Source organism: Saimiri boliviensis, chromosome X (assembly GCF_048565385.1).
Source record: "Saimiri boliviensis isolate mSaiBol1 chromosome X, mSaiBol1.pri, whole genome shotgun sequence".
NCBI classification, from domain to species: domain Eukaryota; kingdom Metazoa; phylum Chordata; class Mammalia; order Primates; family Cebidae; genus Saimiri; species Saimiri boliviensis.
Window position 1 is genome coordinate 87,229,453 of NC_133470.1, and position 20,955 is coordinate 87,250,407.

The 20,955-nt window shown below is 47.2% G+C and overlaps 1 protein-coding gene and 1 pseudogene across 3 annotated transcripts; both read right to left on the bottom strand.

Moving 5' to 3' along the window:
- Positions 1 to 4,855: 4,855 nt before the first annotated feature.
- LOC101038320 (large ribosomal subunit protein eL19-like) lies at positions 4,856 to 5,455 on the bottom strand (annotated as a pseudogene).
- Positions 5,456 to 11,015: 5,560 nt separating this feature from the next.
- Positions 11,016 to 15,526, bottom strand: HMGB3 (high mobility group box 3). 3 transcript variants are annotated; one of them, XM_003943418.4, is made up of 5 exons: positions 15,452 to 15,526; positions 13,066 to 13,220; positions 12,646 to 12,785; positions 11,650 to 11,824; positions 11,016 to 11,176 (listed from the first exon to the last, which is right to left on the bottom strand). In XM_003943418.4, the coding sequence occupies exons 2-5, from the start codon at positions 13,213 to 13,215 to the stop codon at positions 11,033 to 11,035; spliced, it is 609 nt and encodes a 202-aa protein (XP_003943467.3). In that variant the 5' UTR covers positions 13,216 to 13,220; positions 15,452 to 15,526; the 3' UTR covers positions 11,016 to 11,032. The 3 variants fall into 3 exon arrangements, with proteins under 3 accessions (XP_003943467.3, XP_010329578.3, XP_074247709.1); XM_010331276.3 differs by lacking the exon at positions 15,452 to 15,526 and adding an exon at positions 15,246 to 15,289; XM_074391608.1 differs by lacking the exon at positions 15,452 to 15,526 and adding an exon at positions 14,191 to 14,338.
- Positions 15,527 to 20,955: the final 5,429 nt, after the last annotated feature.

A 20,955-nucleotide genomic window follows, 5' to 3' on the forward strand; every position in this document is an offset into this window, starting at 1 on the left:
CTATTTTCTCTTCTTCTTCTTCTTCTTTTTTTCTTTTTGAGACAGGGTCTTTGTCACCCAGGCTTGAGTGCAGTGGTGCAATCATAGCTCACTGCAGCCCTGATCTCCTGGGCTCAGGCCATCCTTTCACTGCAGCCTCCCAAGTAGCTGGGGTTATAGGCACATGCCACCATGCCCAGCTATTCGTGTGTGTGTGTGTGTGTGTGTGTGTGTGTGTGTGTATGTGTGTGTTGTAGAGATGGGGGTCTTTCTATGTTGCCCAGACTAGTCTTAAACTCCTGTGCTCAAGGAATCCTCCCCACTCGGCCTTGCAAAGTGTTGGGATTACAGGTGTGAGCCACAGTGTCCTGCCAGGGCTTTATCTTTTTGAAAGACTCCACAATCTATCCAGTGCCCCAGGTGATAAAACTAGACCTTTTTTTTTTTTTTTTTTTTTTTTTTTTGCAGTGTGAATAACTTTGGTTTTTTTTATTTTTAATTTTATTTTTATGGAATACATTTAAGGTATGCAACATGATATTCTGATATACATAAATGTTCTGATACACAAAAATACTTAGTTAAATGATCACTACATTCAAGCCAATTAACATATCCATCATCTCACAGTTAACTTTTTTTTCCTGGTAAGAACACGTAAAATCTACTGTCTTGACAAAATTCCAGTAAACAATACAATATTATTAACTATAGTCCTTTACTGTACATTAACTCTCTAGACATATTCATCCTACACAATGCAACACTGTATCCTTTAACCTGTCACCTCACACGTGTTAGGATAGCTATTATCAAAAAGACAAGTATTGGGGAGAGTGTGGAGAAAAAGGAACCTTTGCAACCACAATGAGATATTACCTCAAAATTCTTAGGATGGCTATTTTCAAAAAGCCAAGAGGTAAGTACTGGTGAATGGAGAAAGGGAACCCTTGTATATTGTCGATGGGAATGTAAATTGGCACAGCCCTGATGGATGGAAAACAGCACAGAGCTTCCTCAAAAAATTCAAAATACAACTGTCACCTACTTCTAGACATATATCCAAAGGAAATAAGTCAGCACCTGGTAGAGATGCCTGCACTCCCATGTTTGTTGCAGCACTATTCACAATAACCAAGATATGGAATCAACCTAAGTGTCCATTGATCAATGAATGGTTAAAGAAAATGTACCAGGCACAGTGGCTGACGCCTGTAATAGCAACACTTTGGGAGGTCAAGGCAGGTGGATCATTTGAGGTCAAGAGATCGAGACCATCCTGGCCAATATGGTGAAATCCCATCTCTACTAAAAATACAATACTTAGCCGGGTATGGTAGCAGGCGCCTGTAATCCCAGCTAATTGAGTAGGACCGAGACAGGAGAATTGCTTGAACCCAGGAGGCAGAGGTTGCACTGAGCTAAGATCGCACCACTGCACACTGCACTCCAGCCTAGGAAACAGAGAGACTCCGTCTCAAGAAAAAAAAAAAAAAAAAAAAGGGTGCTATACATACACAGTGGAATATTATCCAGTCTTAAAAAAAGAAAAGAAAATTCTGTCGTTTGCCATTTGCAACAACATGAATGAAATTGGAGGATATTATGTTAAGTGAAATAAGTCGGGTACAGAAATACAAAAACTGCATGATCTCACTTATTTGTGATGCATTTTTTAAAAATACATAGAAACAGATAATAGAATGGTGGCTACCAGAAGCTGAGGGTGGCAGGTGGGTAAGTTGCAGTTATGTGAGATGAATAAGCCTAAGTCATCTCTTGAATCCATTTATTTTTCTATATCTTCAACATTGCCATTCTTATACGAGCTCCCAGCATCTCTCATCTAGATAGACTTCTACAACCACCATAACAGATGTGACCAGGGCGTCCAATCCAGAGATTTGCACTGAGGGCAAAAGCCCAAAATTGCAAGTTCTAGTCTATGCCTAAGAAAGCATGGGATCAGCACCATAAGACAGGGCAAAGAGGAGGAAAAGGAGGAGGAGGAAGAAGAAAAAAAGGAGGAGGAGAAGAGGAGGCAGAGGCAGAAGTAGAGGAGGAAGAAGAAGGGGAGGAAGAGGAAGAAGAGAAGGAGAAGAAGAAGAAGGAGGAGGAGGAGGAGAAGGAGAAGGAGGAGGAGGAGGAGGAGAGGAGGAGGAGGAGGAGAGGAGGAGGAGGAGGAGGAGAAGGATAAGGAGGAGGAGGAGGAGAAGGAGGAGGAGAAGGAGGAGGAGGAAGAGGAGAAGGAGGAGGAGGAAGAGGAGGAAGAGGAGGAGGAGGAAGAGGAGAAGGAGGAGGAGGAGGAGGAGGAGGAGGAGAAATGAAAAAGAAAATAATAAATAAATAAGAAAGCATGAGAGAATTTACAGATGGGAGATTCACCTACACTGACAGCATGAATGTGAGTGGTAGATGCAAGATGTTTTAGGAAATACAATTGGCAGGATTTGGGAACTGACTCTGAAGGGTGAGAAAAGGAAGAACCAGGCTGGGGTGAAAAAAAGACTTGGGAAAAGATGAAGATGATGAGATTAGGTTTAAAAATGTGAAGTTAGAGGTGCCAATGGGCCATCCAGGTGGTATGTCAAAGAGGCAATTGGATTTCTGGGTCCGGAGCTCAAGGAAGAGGCCTGGCCTGGCAATGTACAGGTAACATTCTCGCTTATCACAACTCCTAAAGTCTTATCCATTTGGAAACAAAAACTGGCTGGTAACCCCAGCACTTTGGGAGGCCAAGACAGGAGGACCGCTTGAGCCTAGGAGTTCAAGACCAGCCTGGGCAACATAGTAAGATCCCCATCTCTAAAAAAAAAAAAAAAAAAAAAAAAAAAAAAAAAAAATTAAAAATTATCCAGGCATGCTGGTTCCTGCCTGTAGTGCCTCCAGCTGCTCAGGAGGCTGAGGTGGAAGGATCTCCTGAGCCCAGGAGGTTGAGGCTGCAGTAAGCTGTGATTGTGCCACTGCACTCCAGCCTGAGTGACAGCAAGATCCTTTCTTAGAAACAAACACAAAAAACAACAAGCAAACAAGCCACCCTGCTTCTGCTCCTCCCCGCATACCGCGCTTCCTCTCCCTCTCTCTCCCCTCCCCTTTGTGATCATACCCCCTCAAAGAGGTGTCTCCACTGTAGATCTACTCTCCCCACCCCTTCACACTAGAGTCAAGTCTCCATCTCCATCATTTTTTTTACAAGACAACATATATAATTCACATTCCATAAAATTCACTTGTTTAAAATGTACAATTTTTAGGCCAGGCATAGTGGCTCATGCCTGTAATCCCAGCACTCTGAGAGGCCGAGGCGGGTGGATCACATGAGGTCCAGCCTGGCCAATATGGTGAAACCTCATCTCTACTAAAAATACAAAAGTTAGCTGGGCATGGTGGCAGATGCCTGTATTCTCAGCCACATGGGAGGCTGAGGCAGCAGAATCGCTTAAACCCAGGAAGTGGAGGTTGCAGTGAGCCAAGATCACACCACTGCACTCCAGCCTGGGAGAGAGTGAGACTCTGTCTCAAAAAAAATTTTTTTTAAAGTCCAGGCGTGATGGCTCACACTTGTAATCCCAGCACTTTGGTAGGCAGAGGCAGGAGGATCATGAGGTCAGGAGTTCGAGACCAGCATGGCTAACATGGTGAAACCCCGACTCTACTAAAAATACAAATATTAGCCGGGCATGGTGGTGCATGCCTGTAGTCCCCGCTACTTGGGAGGCTGAGGCAAGAGAATCACTTGAAACCCGGAAGGTGGAGGTTGCAATGACCCAAGATCATACCACTGCACTTTGGACTGGGTGACAGAGCAAGACTCCTTCTCAAAAAGAAAAGAAAAGAAAAGAAAATTTTAAAAGTGTGCAAGTTTTAGAAAATTCAGGGTTGTAAACCATTACCACTAATTATAGAACATTTTTATTATCCACCAAAAAACTCTGTACCTCTTAGAAGTCACTCTCCATTTCCCCCCAATAACTCGAAGCCCCAGGCAACCACTAATCTATTTTCTTTTTTGTTGTTGTTGAAATAGAGTCTCACTCTGTCACCAGGCTGGAGTGCAGTGGCATGATCTCAGTTCACTGCAACTTCTGCCTCCTGAGTTCAAGAGATTCTCCTGCCCCAGCCTCCCAAGTAGCTGGGACTACAGGCTTGCACCACTATGCCCAGCTAATTTTTGTATTTTTAGTAGAGACGGGATTTCACCATGTCGGCCAGGATGGTCTCCAACTCCTGAACTCCTGATCCGCCCCCTAGCCTCCCAAAGTGCTGGGATTACAGGCGTAAGCCACTGCGCCAGTCTATTTTCTTTATAGATTTACCTATTATGGACATTTCATATAAATGGAATCATACAATATGTAATTTTTGTGACTGGCTTCTTTCCTTTAGCATAATAATTTCAAAGTTCATCTATGTTGTAGCATGAATCAGTACTTCATTCCTTATTATGGCTGAACAATATTTCTTCATATGGATATACCACATTTTATCCACTCATCACTTGATGGACATTTGGGTTGTTTTCACTTTTTGGCTATTAAGAATTATGTACATGAATATTACTATACGAGTATTTGTTTGAATACCTGTTTTCAATTATTTTGGGTATATACCTAGGAGTGGAACTGATGAGTCATATGGTAATTCTGTGTTCAACTTCTTGAGAAATCTGCAAGCTGTTTTCCATAGTGACTGCACCATTTTAAATTCCCAACTGCAATGTACCAGGACTCTAATTTCTCTACATTCTCACTGATATTAGTTATTTTTCTATTTTATTCTTTTTTTTTTTTTTGGCAAGCAGATAAAGGCTTGTGTTAATTTAATGGCTGATCTGTGTAATCACGAAGGTCAGTATGCACAGACAAAGAAGGAGCTTTTATTTCTTGGTCTCTTCCTCCTTGGACAGTCACTCTGGATTATCTCCTTCCTCCTTGGCCTGGAGGCGCTCTTTATGGTGCTTGCGTACTTCCCTGGTCTTAGACCTGAGAGCCTCAGTCTAGTCAGCCAAGAGCTGCTAACGGGCCTTGTCTGCCTTCAGCTTGCAGCTGTGTTCCATGAGAATCCGCTTGTTTTTGAACACATTCCCCTTCACCTTCAGGTAGAAGCTGTAATACGTGGGGCCGTCAATCTTAGATTCCCGGTATCTTCTGAGCAGCCAGTGCAGAATCCTCATTCTCCCCATCCACTTGACCTTCTGTGGAATTCAGGCGTTGGCTGTACCCTCTTGCTTACCTATCCTGATGCGCCTGCCCTTCCCGCAGGCCAAGGTGTTTTCCTGGAATCAAGCCGGGGAATGGACCGTCGCAGGCTTAAGGATGATCAGCCCATCTTTGATCAGCTTCCGGATCTGCTGACCGGAGTTAGCATTGACGATTTCACTGGTCTCATTGGGGTCCAACCAGACCTTCTTCCTTCCGCAGCGGAGGACACTAGAGGCGAGCCTCTTCTGAAGCCTGAGCATATTCATGGCTGCGGCCGCAGCAGGGAAAGGAAAGAGCTCCCTTTTTAAAATCATTATTATAACCATCCTAGTGAGTGTTAAATGGTATCTTATTATAGTCTTGATTTAAATTTCTTGATGACTAATGATGCTGAGCATCTTTTCATGTGTTTATTGTACATCTTATTTGGAGAAATGTCTGTTAAGATCTTTTGCTCATTTTTTAAAATCAGATTGTCTCTTTATGGCTGCGTTGTAATAGTTTTGTATTTTTTTTTTTTAAAAGATGGGGTTTCACCATGATGGCCAGGCTGGTCTTGAACTCCTGACCTCAGGTGATCCACCCACCTCAGACTCCCAAAGTGTTAGGATCACAGGCGTGAGCCACGATGCCTGGCTGTAAATTTTTTTTATATATTTCGAATACTAGATCCTTATAGGATATGTGATGTGCAGATATTTTCCCACATTCTGTAGGTTGTCTTTTCACTTTCGTGGTGGTATTGTTTGAGGCACAAAAGTTTTTGTTTTAATTTTAATGAATTTCAACTTATCTATTGTTTTCTTTAGTTGCATGTGTTTCTGTTGTCCTAAGAAACTATTGCCAAATCCAAGGTTATGAAATTCACACTTACGTGTCTTACTAAGAATTTTATAGTTGTAGCTCTTGTATTTGGGTCTTTATTCCATTGTTTGATTTTTGAATGTGGCGTTAGGGAGGGGTGAAAATTCATTTCTTTGCATATGGATATCCAGTTGTCCCAACATCATTTATTAAAAATTATTTCCCCCCTTAATGTTTTTAACCTTATTGAAAAATCAGTTGGCCATAAATGTATTAGCCAATATGTCCGTCCTTATGCTGATATTACACTGTCTTGATTACTGTAGCTTTGTTGTAAGTTTTGGGGTTACTTTTGTTTTTTGAGACGGAGTCTCACTCTGTCACAGAAGCTGGAGTGCAGTGGCCATGGTCTCGGCTCACTGCAACCTCTGCCTCCTGGATTCAAGTGGTTCTCCTTCCTCAGCCTGCAGAGTAGCTGAGACTACAGGCATGTGCCACTACACTCAGATTTTTTTTTTTATTTTCAGTAGCGATGGGGTTTCATCATGTTGGCCACGCTGGTCTCGAACTCTTGATCTTAAGTGACCCACCTGCCTTGGCCTCCCAAAGTGCTGGGATTACAGGCGTGAGCCACCACACCTGGCTTTGTTGTAAGTTTTGAAATAGGCCAGGTGTGGTCACTCACCAGTGTGCCGTAATCTCTACATTTTGGGAGGTTGAGGCAAGAGGATCAATTGAGTCCAGGAGTTCATGACAAGCCTGGGCAACATAGTGAGACCCTGTCTCTTAAATAAATAAATAAGCCAGGTGCAGTGGTGAACATTTGTAGTCCCAGTTACCTGGAAGCTGAGGTGGAAGGATCACTTGAGCCTGGGAGGTTGAGGCTGCAATGAGCTGTGATGGTGCCACTGCACAATAGCCTGGGCAACAGAGTAAAATGTTGTCTCAAAAAACAGGTTTTAATAAAATAGTTTTGAAATCAAGAAAAGTGAATTCTCCAACTGTTTTCAAGATTGATCTGAGCATCCTGCATCTCTTGAATTTCTATATGAAATTTAGAATCCGCCTGATTTCTACTAGAGGAAGCCAGCTGGGATCCTGATAGGGATTGCATTCTAGATCAATTTCAGGAGTATTGCCATCTTAACAATATTAAATCTTTCAATTCATGTACGTGGAATATCTATTTCCTTAGGTCTTTAATGTTTTGTACTTATATTGTTCATTCCTAAATATTTTATTCTTTTTGATGTTATTGTAGAAATTTAATAGAATTGTTTTCTTAGTTTCAGATTGGTCATGGCTGGTGTATAGAAATACTAGTTTTTGTATGTTAATCTTGTAATACTGCAACTGAATTCATTTATTTTAGTTTTATTTGGAAATTCCTTACAAGGAATACAAGATCATATCATCTACAAATAGACATAGGTTTGTCTTCTCAATTTCAGTATGGATGTTTTCTTTTGCCTAATTGCCCTGGCTAGAATTTTCAGTATGATGATTAATAACATGGGTTTTCCTAAACCTCCTATATCGGGTTCAGGAAGTTCCCTTCTACTCGTTTTTGTCATGAAAAAGTGTTCGTCAAGGTTTTTGTGTCTACTGAGATAGTCATGTATCTCTTATCCTTTTATTGATACGGTGTCCCAGCTTTTGAAAGCTGAAATCGTAGGATGCCCAACATATAAAACAGGGTGGAAGACTGCTCTGGTTGAAGCAGTAAGGGAAGCTTGGGGCTGCCAAGCTGGCTCAATGGCCTTTCTCTCACAGAAAGGCCTGGGCTCCACAGAAAACTGAGCTGGGAGCCAAGAACAGCAAGTGGCCCCCATGGCTCTCATGCAGAACTCGTTGTTGGGCATGGCTAAGTCAGCCAACTAAGCCCAGACCCTTGGCCTTGAGGAACCCTGGTGGGCAGGGCTGGCTGATTGCAAGTTATTAACCATTTTATCAAACAGTAGCTTACTAGCATCCTGCAAATTGCCCATTTATCCCAGGTCCAGAGCTTCAGAACCAACTCCCCCTCTTATGCCTCTGGCCAAGAGGTTGAACTTGGGGCTTTGGAGTCCTTAACACTTGCAACATTTTAATAGTATCATTCCAGTAAATGTTAGTTCAGATCTGTGGTTAACACAAAGTTTATACTTTTAAAACCTTGATTATAATCAACCAAAAGTACAGAGATTCAGTATCTCAAACAGATTGCAGACAGCCCACTGATTACTTTTTGGGAAGAGTGATTAAGAAACTTTATTACAGAAAAATGAATGCATCCAACGTCCCCAAATACATTTGTGACAAGAACAGACACACACAGGAGACACGGACAAGTCACTTCACCACAGCCTTGTTCTTTCCAAAAGATAAAATGTCATTCAGGAATGGGATGAGGTGGTTAGAGGGAACAGGTACTATCTTTTTAAACTGGTGTGGGGGTGGGGGGGAAGCAACAGGTTGGCATCTTAAGAACACAGTGAGCCCAGCAATCAAGCTAAGCCTATGCCTTAGGTAACATGCCACTTACAGCATCTCAAGAGAAACTAGGGCATTATTCCATTAGAGGAGCAATCTTGTGACAGTATGAAAATGCTGAGTAGTGGTCTTGGCTGCACCAGCTAATGGACCAAGTGGCCTCAACTTGACAGTCTCTTTAAAACTCAATGTTTGCCTAATCAAAAATCATTTGGCTAAACTGCTTCCCTACTTCTGCTTAGCTACTTTGGAAGCTCAAGTTACACCTTTCCATCCTTTGCCCTTTACTGGACTGGTTGGTGTGTCTAGTTACAAGGTAGACGGGCACCACTTAACAAATCACTTTTTTACTACAGGTTGTTTCTCTTCCACATTTGACAAGGCTGGCCACAGTTCCCAGATCTTGGCCTCCTAGCACATCATGGTTTGGGAAGCAGAAGCTTTAGCTTAGAATGCCAAGTGACAAGGACATGGCTGAAAGCAGGAGGGGCAATTCCGGAACAAGTGCCTCTGGGCAAACCTCACAACCAAGTTTTTTAAATTAGTGGTCATTTTCTAGAACTAGAGAACACATTCAGGACAAACAGTTCTGATGGGAGACGGAATGGCTATGAATACATAGAGATCAGGCTGTGACCATGACCATAACTTGTACTCATCCAGGACCCGACAGGGTGGAGGACACCGCCTCCAGAAATGCAAGTTTCTGAACAATGAATTTTAAGAAAAAGCTACTTTCTCTTAAAATACCACAAAAACACTCCTGCATGTCTCATAGCCTCAAACACCCACGCCCAAATATTAATGCTGGGCAATAGCGACACTCACCCACAACACAGTACCGTATCCTTCATTGCTACAGACAGTAATGACATATGTACACATCAGCCTTCAGAATGGCATTTACTGTCCCCTCACTCCAGCCTGGAGAAAATGTTACACTACCCACTAATACAACCACTGACACACAAACCAAGCTTCTTCCAGTTTAAAAACATTGAACATCAATCTACATTTCCAGTGAATGAGCTAATCTTGTGAGTAGGCCATTCAACTTTTCATGATACATTTAGTGCTTAGAAATGGTTGATTCTATTAGCCTGCCCTATAGCTCAGGTGGCCCAAGATGGAGCCTACAATCTTCCTTGGGGGTTTGGAGTTTTGAAGGAGTAAAGTAGGAGCAACATGGATACTGTCTCCTACCCCACCACTCCATCCCACATACCCTCACTGGTGTCCAGGAGACAAGCAGCAGGCACAAGACCCCAAATGTTGGGCACCACAAATAACATGTGCCAGGAGCACAGGGGTAGGTGTGAAAGAGGAAAACTGAGGCCTGAGTTTTTGAAAGGCCACTCTGAAATTGCTATTTAACAATGCACTTGGCACACAAAATAAGGAGTGAAAGTGGAACAAAAAAAAGTTAAACCTAGTCAGTCAGCTTTAGTCCTCATCATCCACCTTCCTGTACCTTGGAAGGCTGCTGAACCTTGCCTATGTCCTTCTCTTAGCTCCTCCAGACTTCATCTTAATGCCACTCACACAAACAAAAGCAGGCAGTAGCTTCAAGTAGCCCTCTCCTTCATCTCAGCCCTAAGTGAGCTGGCCACTGAGTAAGAGAGGAAGCTACCACATTCACAGGGAGGCCAGTCTCCAAATACGACGGAGTGGGGGTTTGTTCACTGCTGTGAGTCAGAAATTGACTGTTATAATAGAGAACAGTTTTAAAAAGGTAATACTGTTTATTTAATTTCAAAAACATTTCAGCATTCTAAACATACAAAAAAAATAACAACGTTGCAAATCATGTTTAAGTACAGAAGGTTCTTGAACTTTCATTGATGCAGCGGCTCTTCACTTTGCTGACAATGAAGAGTTCTACAGTTTGTTTAAAAACAAACAGTTGAAAAACTACCGCACTTAAACAAAAAACAAAAATATCTCATGCCAGCTGACCCCCTTTGTCCACAGCTAAGATGGTAGCAGAATGCTATGTCACTATATACAGAAACAAGACAACCTGAAGCTAAATGGATGCCCACTGCAGAGTCAACAGGTCCAGCCTCACAGTGCATGCCCTGAGCTACAGCCCCTCCAAAAGGCATCTTTCCCGCAGCCTCAACGCCAGGCAAGGAGCATCAAGAGTTTGTCTTGGTTGTTTTGTTATTTTTACAAACTATAGATATATACAGTTGATAACTCAGGATTTCTAGCCAATAACCATATAGTTAACACCACCTTACAAATAAAAAAAATGCCAGAAACATCTTTAAATGCCTTGTCACACCAACAGCAAAGTGCACAGAGTGAGGAGAACACGAGAGTGCCTTTTCATTTTAAAAATGTTTGGAAATATGTACAACTTTGATACAGTTTCAGGGTGCTCCAGACACCCATGGCCACTTCATGTAAACCACTGACAATCTCTAGAGCACTTTGAGAGACTACAATATGATCGTGATCAAATTTTGTAATTAAACCTAATGAGGGCAACAGACACTTCTCAAGTAAGAGATGTGTCAATTACGGCGCTCCCCTACTCTAAGTATTCACAAGGAGACAGATAAACAGTTTTTTTATTCATCCTCCTCCTCCTCCTCCTCCTCCTCCTCCTCTTCCTCCTCATCTTCTTCATCTTCCTCTTCCACTTTTTTCCGGGCAACTTTAGCAGGACCCTTTGCACCATCAAACTTTCCTTTCGACTTATAGTCAGCAACATCCTGGAGGAACAGGGACATATTTCAAATGAGTATGCAGCTGTTTTAACACCAAGTAGAAATATGCAGTCCTCATCTCAGGTAGGAAAACAGGAACTGAAATCAAGTAAGATTGGGCAGCTATCATATATATTTCAAGTATGTTTCCATATATGAATTTGGTTCTATAGCCATTTGAATTTAAAAGTTAATGAGTGTTCAAGTGTCCTTCAAGTCATATTAGTAGCACTATCAAATCCTGTTATCATTTTTTTTTTCTTAAAGAGTAAGTAAAATGTTTCAAGCCTGTATTTGTCCCCAAAACAAAGACCTGTCAAAAAAGTATGAACACCAGCACCCGTGGCTACCTTGAAGGGGGATGGGCCCTTGAGTGCTATGCTAAGTGCTCAGCCTAGCAAAGCTGCCACATGCCCTGCAACCTACTGATAGCACAGTCACTGCCTGTTCACCAGTCCAGGCCACCAGCCCCGCCTTACCTTCTCATACTTCTCCTTCAGCTTTGCCGCCTTAGTGATGTAAGGCTGCTTTTCGCTGTCATTTAGGTTATTCCACATCTCACCCAGCTTTTTTGCCACGTCTCCAATAGAGATGCCAGGGTTTGTGGATTTGATCTTGGGGCGGAATTCTGAGCAGAATAGGAAGAAGCCAGACCTTGGAAGAATTACATAAATTAGATGAGAAACCACAAAAAAATTTGGGTTGCAGTTGAAATCCCACATTCCCGAGTAGAATCTCCCTCCTACCACTATGACTTCTCCCTAATGTGACCTGATACAATACTACAAAGTTGTAGGTTCTAGAACGTGTAAAGTGCTTCTAAAATGTATGCTGCTATCTCAGTCTTTCAGTAACTGGGAAAGGCATAAAGAACATACTTCCAGGACACTGACACCAAAACTAGGGTGCCTCCAGCACAATGGAAAGGCCAACAGAAAACCACTGTGAACGTGTACCCACAGCCCACAAACACCTCAGCCTCAACCACAGACAACACCGGCACTGCAGCACAAAGCCCAAGTACAAAATGGCTTGCAAAGGTGTCACCATCTTTTAGGTAAAGTATCTCTTAAAAACATTTTGGCCAGGGGTGCTAACTCACATCTGTAATCCCAGCACTTTGGAAGGCTGAGGCAGATCACGAGGTCAAGAGATTGAGACCATCCTGGTCAACATGGTGAAACCCCATCTCTACTAAAAATACAAAAATTAGCCAGGTGTGGTGGCACGCGCCTGTAGTCCCAGCTACTCAGGGAGGCTGAGGCAGGAGAATCACTTGAACCTGGGAAGAGGAGGCTGCAGTAAGCCAAGATTGTGCCACTGCCCTCAAGCCTGGCAAGGGAGCGAGACTCCATCTCAAAAACAAACAAAAAAAAAATTTCATTTCGAAATGAAATGAAGGACGACCAAAAAACCAAATCTTCCAAGCAGAAGAAAAGGTATTAATTGTTATTTTGAATCCTATAGTCACTTACGGTGGCCTTTTGGGGGCATTAGGATCCTTCTTCTTCTTGCCTCCCTTAGCTGGTCCATAATCCTTCATTTCGCGATCATAGCGCACTTTATCCGCCTTTGCCATTTCATCAAATTTAGATTTCTCTTTCCCGGACATTGTCTGCAAAGAACAGGACTTGTTAGATCCCTTGAAGCAGTGAACACATACTTGTTCAGTTGTCTTGTGATTAAAGTGGCAGTTGCTAGAACCACTTGCAAAAAGGGGTGAAGGCCTCAAACCTGTGCAGAGGCTGAAAAAAAAATAAAAGCACATACACAAAATTCTAAAGACGAGCAAAATGAGTCTAAGTAAGCAAGCATCTGGAGAAAGTCTGAAGGTAAGTTATTCTACAGTGAGAAATTCAACTAAGACTAGTTTGAAGGGTACAGAAGAAAAATACCTTCCACCTCTCAGAGCATTTCTTGGAAAATTCTGCAAAATTAACAGGGACCTCTGGGTTTTTCTTCTTATGTTCTTCTCTGCACGTCTGCACAAAGAAGGCATAAGCAGACATCTTGCCCTTTGGTTTCTTGGGGTCACCTTTAGCCATCCTGACTGTGAGAGAAGAGAAAGAAACAATGAGGAAAAGCAAGGAGGAATTGGAGAACTACAAGATGTACCAAAGGCAGAGCAAAATTAAAACTACACTTGCTGTTAGGAAGTCCCCTTTCCCCAATGCCTGACACCAGTGGTAGAAGGCAGGGTGGGAAAGAAATCAGTTTCACTGTCGCTTGTCATTTAACTTTTGACCAGCATGAAGCGCGCTGGTTTGCGAGTTACTTCTCAAGAGCGATCAAGTTCTCCAAATGGAGCCGACCCAAGTAGGGTACTCAGTGCTGCCTTGAACTGCTACGTTTCGGAAAGTATAATCACAAAGTGGGAAGGGCACAGCGAGGACACATTTGGTGGGGGTGACCGAAGCTTGAAATCAATGACTTAAGACTATCTGTTCATCTGCTAACTCTTATGCAATTAAAAAAAAAAAAAAAAAAAAAAAAAAGTGTTACCATTGCTGAACACAAGACCAAAGCAGAACTACAGGAAGGGAACATCTGAAATGTTACTATTGTTGATGCATTTTGGCTTGTTAAAAAATGGCTTTACAACACGGGAGATCTGGAAAGTGAGCAGGTACCCCGTACTATTAGTTCAATTCATCACTTCCTCACTATCTGAAGGGGGAGGGTGTATCAAAAGGACTAGTGGTGCTAATCTGTAACCCAGAACGGAGGTCTCGCCTGCAATACTTTCTCCAAAGTTTCCAAATAAAAATGCAGCTGCGGCATGTCATCGTCCCTGTCCCACCCCCCAGCTTCCCGCCATCTTTTCCTTTTCCCACACCCAAGGTCATCATGCAAAATTAAAGCGCTCCCCTTGGCAGCTGCCGCCCGAGAGACTGCCTAACAGAGCTCTGCAGCGGCAGCCTGGGCGGGGCGGGGCGGGACCGGGCGAGGGGGAGTCCCGGCCGGCAGCAGGCAGCCCGCCTCGGCCACCGTGCCGGGTCATCGGGACACCCGTAATTCACCTTCCATTTTGTCAAAAGCCTCCTGATGAAAGAAAGTACCCCTGAAATATGCCGCTGTCATCCCCGGCGGATGCAAGGAGTCGGGGGCGGCGGCGGCGGCGGCGTGCGGGGTGTGTGCGGCCCGGCCGGCGGCAGCCGCGGCAGTGGTGGCGGCGTCCGCCGCGCATCGGGGTCCCGTTCGCTAAAATGGCTGATCCGCGCGCGGCCGGCGCGGGCGACGGCGACGGCGGGGGCGGCGGCGGCGGCGGCAGCAGCAGCAGCGAACAAAGCGGCCCGGGCTCCGCCGCCGCCGCCGCAGCCCGCCCGCCGGCCCCCACCCCTCCCCGCCCCGCCCGGGCAGCCAGGGTCTCGGGGGCCGGGGCCGGACCTCCCCGCCCCCCGGCGCGGGGCGCACTCCTCGGGATAACAAAGGCGCCCATGCAGCCATGACTCTGGGCTGCTCCAGGGCCCGCGGCGGTGCCCCCAGCCCTGTATGCCGCCCGCCCCGGGCCGCGGGCGCCGAAGCCGAGGCCAGAGCCCGCCGGGGGCTCCGCCGCCCACTCCGGTCGCCTCTCCTGCCTTTGCCGGAGGCCACTGCCGCGCCAGCCATGTTAGCCGCGGCGGCGCCGCGCGGCGGGCGGGCGGCGAGAGGGGGGCGCCCGGCCCGCGCCCCCCCGGGCAGCCGGGCGCTCCACGACGGCCATGTTAACGCAGAGCCAGCGGCACAGCCCGCGGGCCGGCGCGGCGCCGGGCCGAGCCCGGGAGTGAACTTTGCCCGTTCGGCGGCCCCCGACCGCCCGCCCCCCACGGAGTCCGTAGCGGGCCGGGGAGCTCCCGGCCCCCTTCCCGCTGCCGCCGCCCAGCGCCTGGACGCGCACCTCCCGAGCCCAGATCACACAGCCCGCAGCCGCCCCTCTGCTTGCCCCACCGCCGGAGCCGCAGCTGTCCGAACATCTGGCCTCGGGGACCCTGGGTTCCCGGCTGCGGCCCCTGGGGCACCAGGGGCAGGCGTCTGCCGAGGGACCCGACCCCCGAAAGCGGGGAGCTCGGAGAAAGCGTTGGAAAAGTTGAAACACCTGAATTGCTTCTTCCTTCCCGGCCGCCTAGCAAGAGGGAAGGCGGAGGGGGCGGGAGGGGAGCTGGGAGGAGAGGTAGGGGGACGTGGCGGCGGGGAGCGCTCGCGGCGGAGCGGGCCGGAAAGTTGTGCAGGCGCTGCGGCTGTGTAGGCTGTACCGGCGGTGGCGGCGGTGGCGGCGGCGGGTGCGGGCGGTGCGAGACGTACCTGTATTGTTCGCTAGTCTGGGCAGCGCAGGGCACGACGCGCTTCTCAGCGCTCCCCAGCCTCGCGCTAGCTGCCTCCACGAGAGCCGCCTGATTGGCCAGCTGGCTCTGCCGTTTAAAACAGCCTCCTCGCCTGGCCATTGGCTGCGTGCCTCATGTATATTAAGCAGGCGCGGACGCCCATTGGGCGCGGCCGCTGGGATCATTCATTCAAACAGAACGACGGACTGGCGCTGGCTACAGAGGCTAAACTGAGAAATAACCCGTCTCGCCTGCCCGCCCCGCCCACCCCGCCAGACCCGTCCCCGAACCAAGCCGGGATCGCCAAGGGCTTAAAAGAGGTGGTCCCGCGATTCTCAGAGGCCTCGGCCTCGGTCGTGTAAAGGGTAAGTCCAGCCCAGCTGCGCTGCCCTCTGCTCCCGCCGCACCGCGGCCTCGGCGCCCCTGGCCCCCTGTCAGCTCCCCTGCCCGGGAAAACACTCGTGGGCCCACCACGGAGTGCCGATGGTAGGCCACCTCTACCCGGTTCCGCCGCCGCGCCACGAGAGAAACGCGGTTGCAGCTCGCTCCTCATGCCTGCCGGAGGACAGTTGCTTCCTTGCCAAGACCTAGACATTTGGGCTCTTGGATCTCGCTGCCCACCCGAAAGGCACCTGATTCCGCTTCTGCGGATCCTGCTCAACTAGGCTCTTTCCACTGAATGCCAGAAAGTCTTTATTGGCGCCCGAAATTGTGGAACCAACGGACTAAAACAGGAAAACAAAGTTTAGCAAGAGCAGAAAATTTGTGAGATATTGTAGTTTTGTGCGCAAAGAATAACACTTTTCTTCTTACCCTTTTCACTGCCTCGGTTCAGGCTCTTATTCTCTCTGCTCTCCTGACACACCCTAGAACAAAGATTTAAAGCTTCGAGAATGAATGAGTGACTGAATGAATGAAAGAATGGGATTTGACTTGGTTTCCACTTTGCCACTGGCTGATGTGATGGTATGGCCTTGATCTAGTCACTTCTCCTATTCAGGCAATCTGTTTCAAAGTGTAGGAGCCACAGTGGCACTTCTGTAAGGGATGTTCTGAAAATCGTAGGGACTGTGCCTGGATGACTGGCAGGTGTTGCTGGGATTCAGTAACAGGAAGGAATTGCCAGGGATACTACATATCCTGCATTGCACAGACAGCCCCATGCAAGAAAGAAACATTTCCACTTCAAATGCGAGTATCAGCCCTATTTGGAAAGAAAGTATCTAACGGTCTTTGCCTGGAAAGAATTGAAGGGTGAAAAAAAGAGCAGTTTAAAGATTGAGGCCGGGCGCGGTGGCTCACACCTGTAATCCCAGCACTTTGCGAGGCTGAGGCGGGTGGATCACGAAGTCAGGAGATGGGAGACCATCCTGGCTAACGCGGTGAAACCCCGTCTCTACTAAACATACAAAAAATTAGCCGGGCATGATGGCACTTGCCTGTAGTCCCAGCTACTCGAAAGGCTGAGGCAGGAGAATCGCTTGACCCCAGGCGGCGGATGTTGCAGTGTGCCGAGATCCATCGATCTCGCCAGTGCAATCCAGTCTGGGTGACAGAACAAGACTCCGTCAAAAAAAAAAAAATTGAAAGTTGGAGAAAATAATGCAAAGGAAGAGATGTCATTGTTTTTTTTTTTTTTTTTTTCCTTTGAAAGGCCAAGAGAGCCAGCTATTTATGAGTCCTATATTCAGAAATAAGCCCCACCAGAACATGAGTTTTCAAAATGCTGCTTCCAGAAACTATAGCTGAGTTTGAGGTGTGCAAACGATCTGACCTGACAGGCCACCTGCCTCTTCACCCCTGCCCACCTCTTGCCAACTCCTTTAAGCCTCCCAGCCAAACCTGAGCCCCTACAACCAGTACTGTTGGTGCCCATCATCAAGGTTCCAATCTATATCAAAAGGCAAAGACAGAGGCCAGACGTGGTGGCTCACACCTGTAATCCCAACACTTTAGGAGGTCGAGGTGGGCAAATCACAATGTCTGGCGTTTGAGACCAACGTGGCCAATATGGTAAAACTCCGTCTCTACTAAAAATGCAAGAAATTAGCCAGGTGTGGTGGTCCGAGCCTGTAATCCCAGCTACTCTGGAGGCTGAGGCAGGAGAACCACTTGAACCCAGGACGCAGAGGTCGCAGTGAGCCGAGATTGCACCACTGCACTCCAGCCTGGGTGACAGAGCAAGACTTTGTCAAAAAAAAAAAAAAAAAAAAAAAAAAAAAAAAAACAAGGCAAAGATAGTGCTGGTTTTGACAAGAGCTGGCAGGTATCAAGTCACTAATCCAGGTCCCCATTACAGACTCAGGAGTTCAGGGAGCTTAAGGCCACCTCATCCATCCCTCTGCCCTGTCAGAGCCAGCTGAGTGTTGCCCGCCTTCCACTTGCATACCTCCACTCATACGGAGCTTACCATCTTCCTTCTCGGCAGTCCCTTCCATCTCCAGCCACCTCTGAGCCTTGAGGTCACCATCTCTACATGTTGTAATCCCTCACCCTTCAGAGAGTTCATGGCAGGCCAGGCCTTTTCTCCGGACAGACAGCCCCTCTCTGCTCCTTCTACAACCAGGTTCCCAGGGCCTGACATGCCCAAGCTACTCCCTCCTCCCTTGTCTCTCCAAGGCCTTGAGGTGAGCAGGGTTTCCACAAGTAATCTGACCAATACCCCCCTTTGCCAGAGCACTCTAGCTTCTCAAGGTTGCCAGGCCTTTCTAGACCAGATATTCAAGCTGAGGTCCAGCTGCTTCCCAGCAACTGCCCACATTGGCAAGTGACACTTGGCACAGTTGGCAGGTACCACGCCAGTGGATGACAAGGATCATACAAGCCCATGCCAGGTCAAGAGCAGCACTTGTATACACATACTCACAGGTGGGCACACCCAGGACAGTCCCACAGGCAGCAGCTTCGAGGGCAAACCAGAGAACTAAGAGCATCTCCAACCCAAAGTGGCACCCAGACACCACCCCCAAGACCTATGCTTCCCCGTCCCGCCACCCCAACCCTGCTTATTGACCATCTATTTCTGCCCACATACTTCGAAGGATGAAAGGCTGGCGCTTACGCACAGGAAGTATTTCCATCTTTTGCGCAGGAAACTGTTCCATCTCTGCTCTTAAGAAAGCTACCTCTTATATGGAGCTGAAGCACTTGGCCTGAAGCTAAACTACAAACTGGTCGTTGTCAGAACCTCACAGAACATGACTATGACATCGCTGAGTGTCAGAGATCCAAAGATGGCTCCCTGCTCCTCCCCATCCCCCCACCAGCCCACCAACCAATGGAGGCTCCTCACAGCCAGGTTTCTCCTTCACACCTCACTGTGTGTGGCACAGCCTGTGGCCCCGTGGGCTCCTGCCTCAGCAGACATTCTCATGTACATGTATTGTATATCTACTAATAAGTAACAGAAGGGAGATTAAATTTTGTAGGGTTACATAATGCTGGAAGGGAAAAGTTAGAGGCTTTGGCTCTGTCTCTGACTTCCTGGCATGTCTTTTCCCATGTCACCTGAGGTCTCTCAGCCTCAGGGTCCTCTATCAAAGGTGATGCCAATCGCCCCATCCACCCAGACTAACGTCAGTCTTGGTGGTGAGGGAGACTGAGTGAAAGCGGTCTGCTTGTCGCCAGACAGAGGCCACCCAGGAGAGGGCCAAAGACTAGTTTGGAAGGTAAAAAAAGAAAAAGCAAAGAAACAGTGACAGAAAGCCAGGGATACCTGGACACACCTTATACTAAGGGAGCCCAAGGCAGGCTGCCTCCTCTGCAGCAAAGCTCAGTGCCTGTCGGCTGGAGGGGACCTCCAGTAGCAGCGCCCAGCTCAACATGCAAACGCATGATGGAATGAAAGATACTCTAGGCCTCTGCCTGAGCACTACCTGGAAACAGGCAAAGCCCATACACACAGGAGAACCTCAAACCAGAATCCCTTAAGCTGCTTGGCTGCCTAGAGAAGTTATAAAAACACTAAAAGTAAATAAGAAATGGGATGAAGTGTGGCAAATGCTATTTAAAGAGGGTTTCAGTTCCTGTCAGTTCAAGGCCCCTAAAAGACTAAGGTGAATCCTCACTGTTCAACAAAGATGAAATCCTGGTCCCCTGGCGCACCCCCTACCCACTCACCCCACCCATCCACAGTCCGCAAAGTCTTCATTTCAGTACCTTGGGCCAGGCCAGCCTCCTTTTAAGAATCATGCCTGTAGTCCAGGTGCAGTGGCTCACTCCTGTAATCCCAGCACTTTGGGAGGCTGAGGTGAGTGGATCACCTGAGGTCAGGAATTCGAGACCAACCTGGACAACATGGCAAAACCCCAACTCTACTAAAAATACAAAAATTAGCTGGCGCGTTGGCAGGCGCCTGTAATCCCAGCTACTCAGGAGGTTGAGGAAAGAGAATTGCTTGAACCTGGAAGGTGGAGGTTGTAGTGAGCCAAGATCATGCCACTGCACTCCAGCCTGGGTGACAGAGTGAGACTGTCTGGGAGGGGGGGGAGAATCACACCTGTAATCCCAGCACTTTGAGAGGCCAAGGCAGGAGGATCACCTGAGGCCAGGAGTTTGAGACTAGCCTGAGCAACATAGGGAGACCCCCATATAAAAATTCAACTAAGTGTAGCCAGAGTGGATATGGGGGGTAGGAGTGGAATGGGATTCTTGAATAACTTAAAATATATTCAGGGAAGCCAGATGCAGTGCACCCAGTTGTAGTACCAGCTACTTGAGAGGCTGAAGTGGGAGGATTGGTTGAGCCCAGGAGCTCGAGACCAGCCTGGGCAACACAGTGAGATCTCATCTCTAAAATATATATACATGAACCAGACGAAGTGGCTCACATCTGTAATCCCAGCAGTTTGGGAGGCTGAAGTGGGAGAATCACTTGAGGCCAGGAGTTCCAGACCAGCCTGGGCAATATAGTGAGACCTTGTCTCAAAACAATGTAATATGCTGGGCGTGTGGCTCACCCTTGTAATCCCAGCACTTTGGGAGGCCGAGGTGGGGAGGCTGAGGCACGAGAATCACTTGAACCCGGGAGACGGAGGTTGCAGTGAGCTGAGATCGCGCCACTGCACTCCAGCCTGGGGTAGAAACTCTGTCTCCAAAAACAAACAAACCAAACACAACAAAAAACAAACAACAACAAAAAGAAATAAAATTATATATCTATATATGTATTAAAGGAACTTGCTGTGAGGCCCTGCAATGAAACAAGATCTTTCAATATGGGACCTAGGAGCCTTGGTAAATTGCGAGTCTGTAAGTGCAGATCTTCAGGGATAGGGAGTCTTTACTGGCTTCCAGGCCTTCCCAGGGTCCCTGCTGTACCCTGCTTACCTCCTGTGAACATCTTCACCACCAGGAGCCTCCCCCCCCTCCCCTGTTACCTCACCCCCGGGCCCTTGCCTGCCTTCCCCATCTGCACTTTGGTGGGAATTGCATTCATCTCGACTTGTTTTTCCCATGGAGGGGAAAATCTTCTTAGAGGTAGTT

Bases quoted from the DNA above. Each gene is read 5' to 3' on its own strand.
- HMGB3 (XM_074391608.1), bottom strand. From the start codon at position 14,251: ATGACAGCGGCATATTTCAGGGGTACTTTCTTTCATCAGGAGGCTTTT. The intron at 13,221-14,190 runs GTGAATTACGGG...CTTCTCTCACAG, and splicing joins GGCTTTTGACAAAATGGAAG to TCAGGATGGCTAAAGGTGAC. The intron at 12,786-13,065 runs GTATTTTTCTTC...TGTTCTTTGCAG, and splicing joins AATGCTCTGAGAGGTGGAAG to ACAATGTCCGGGAAAGAGAA.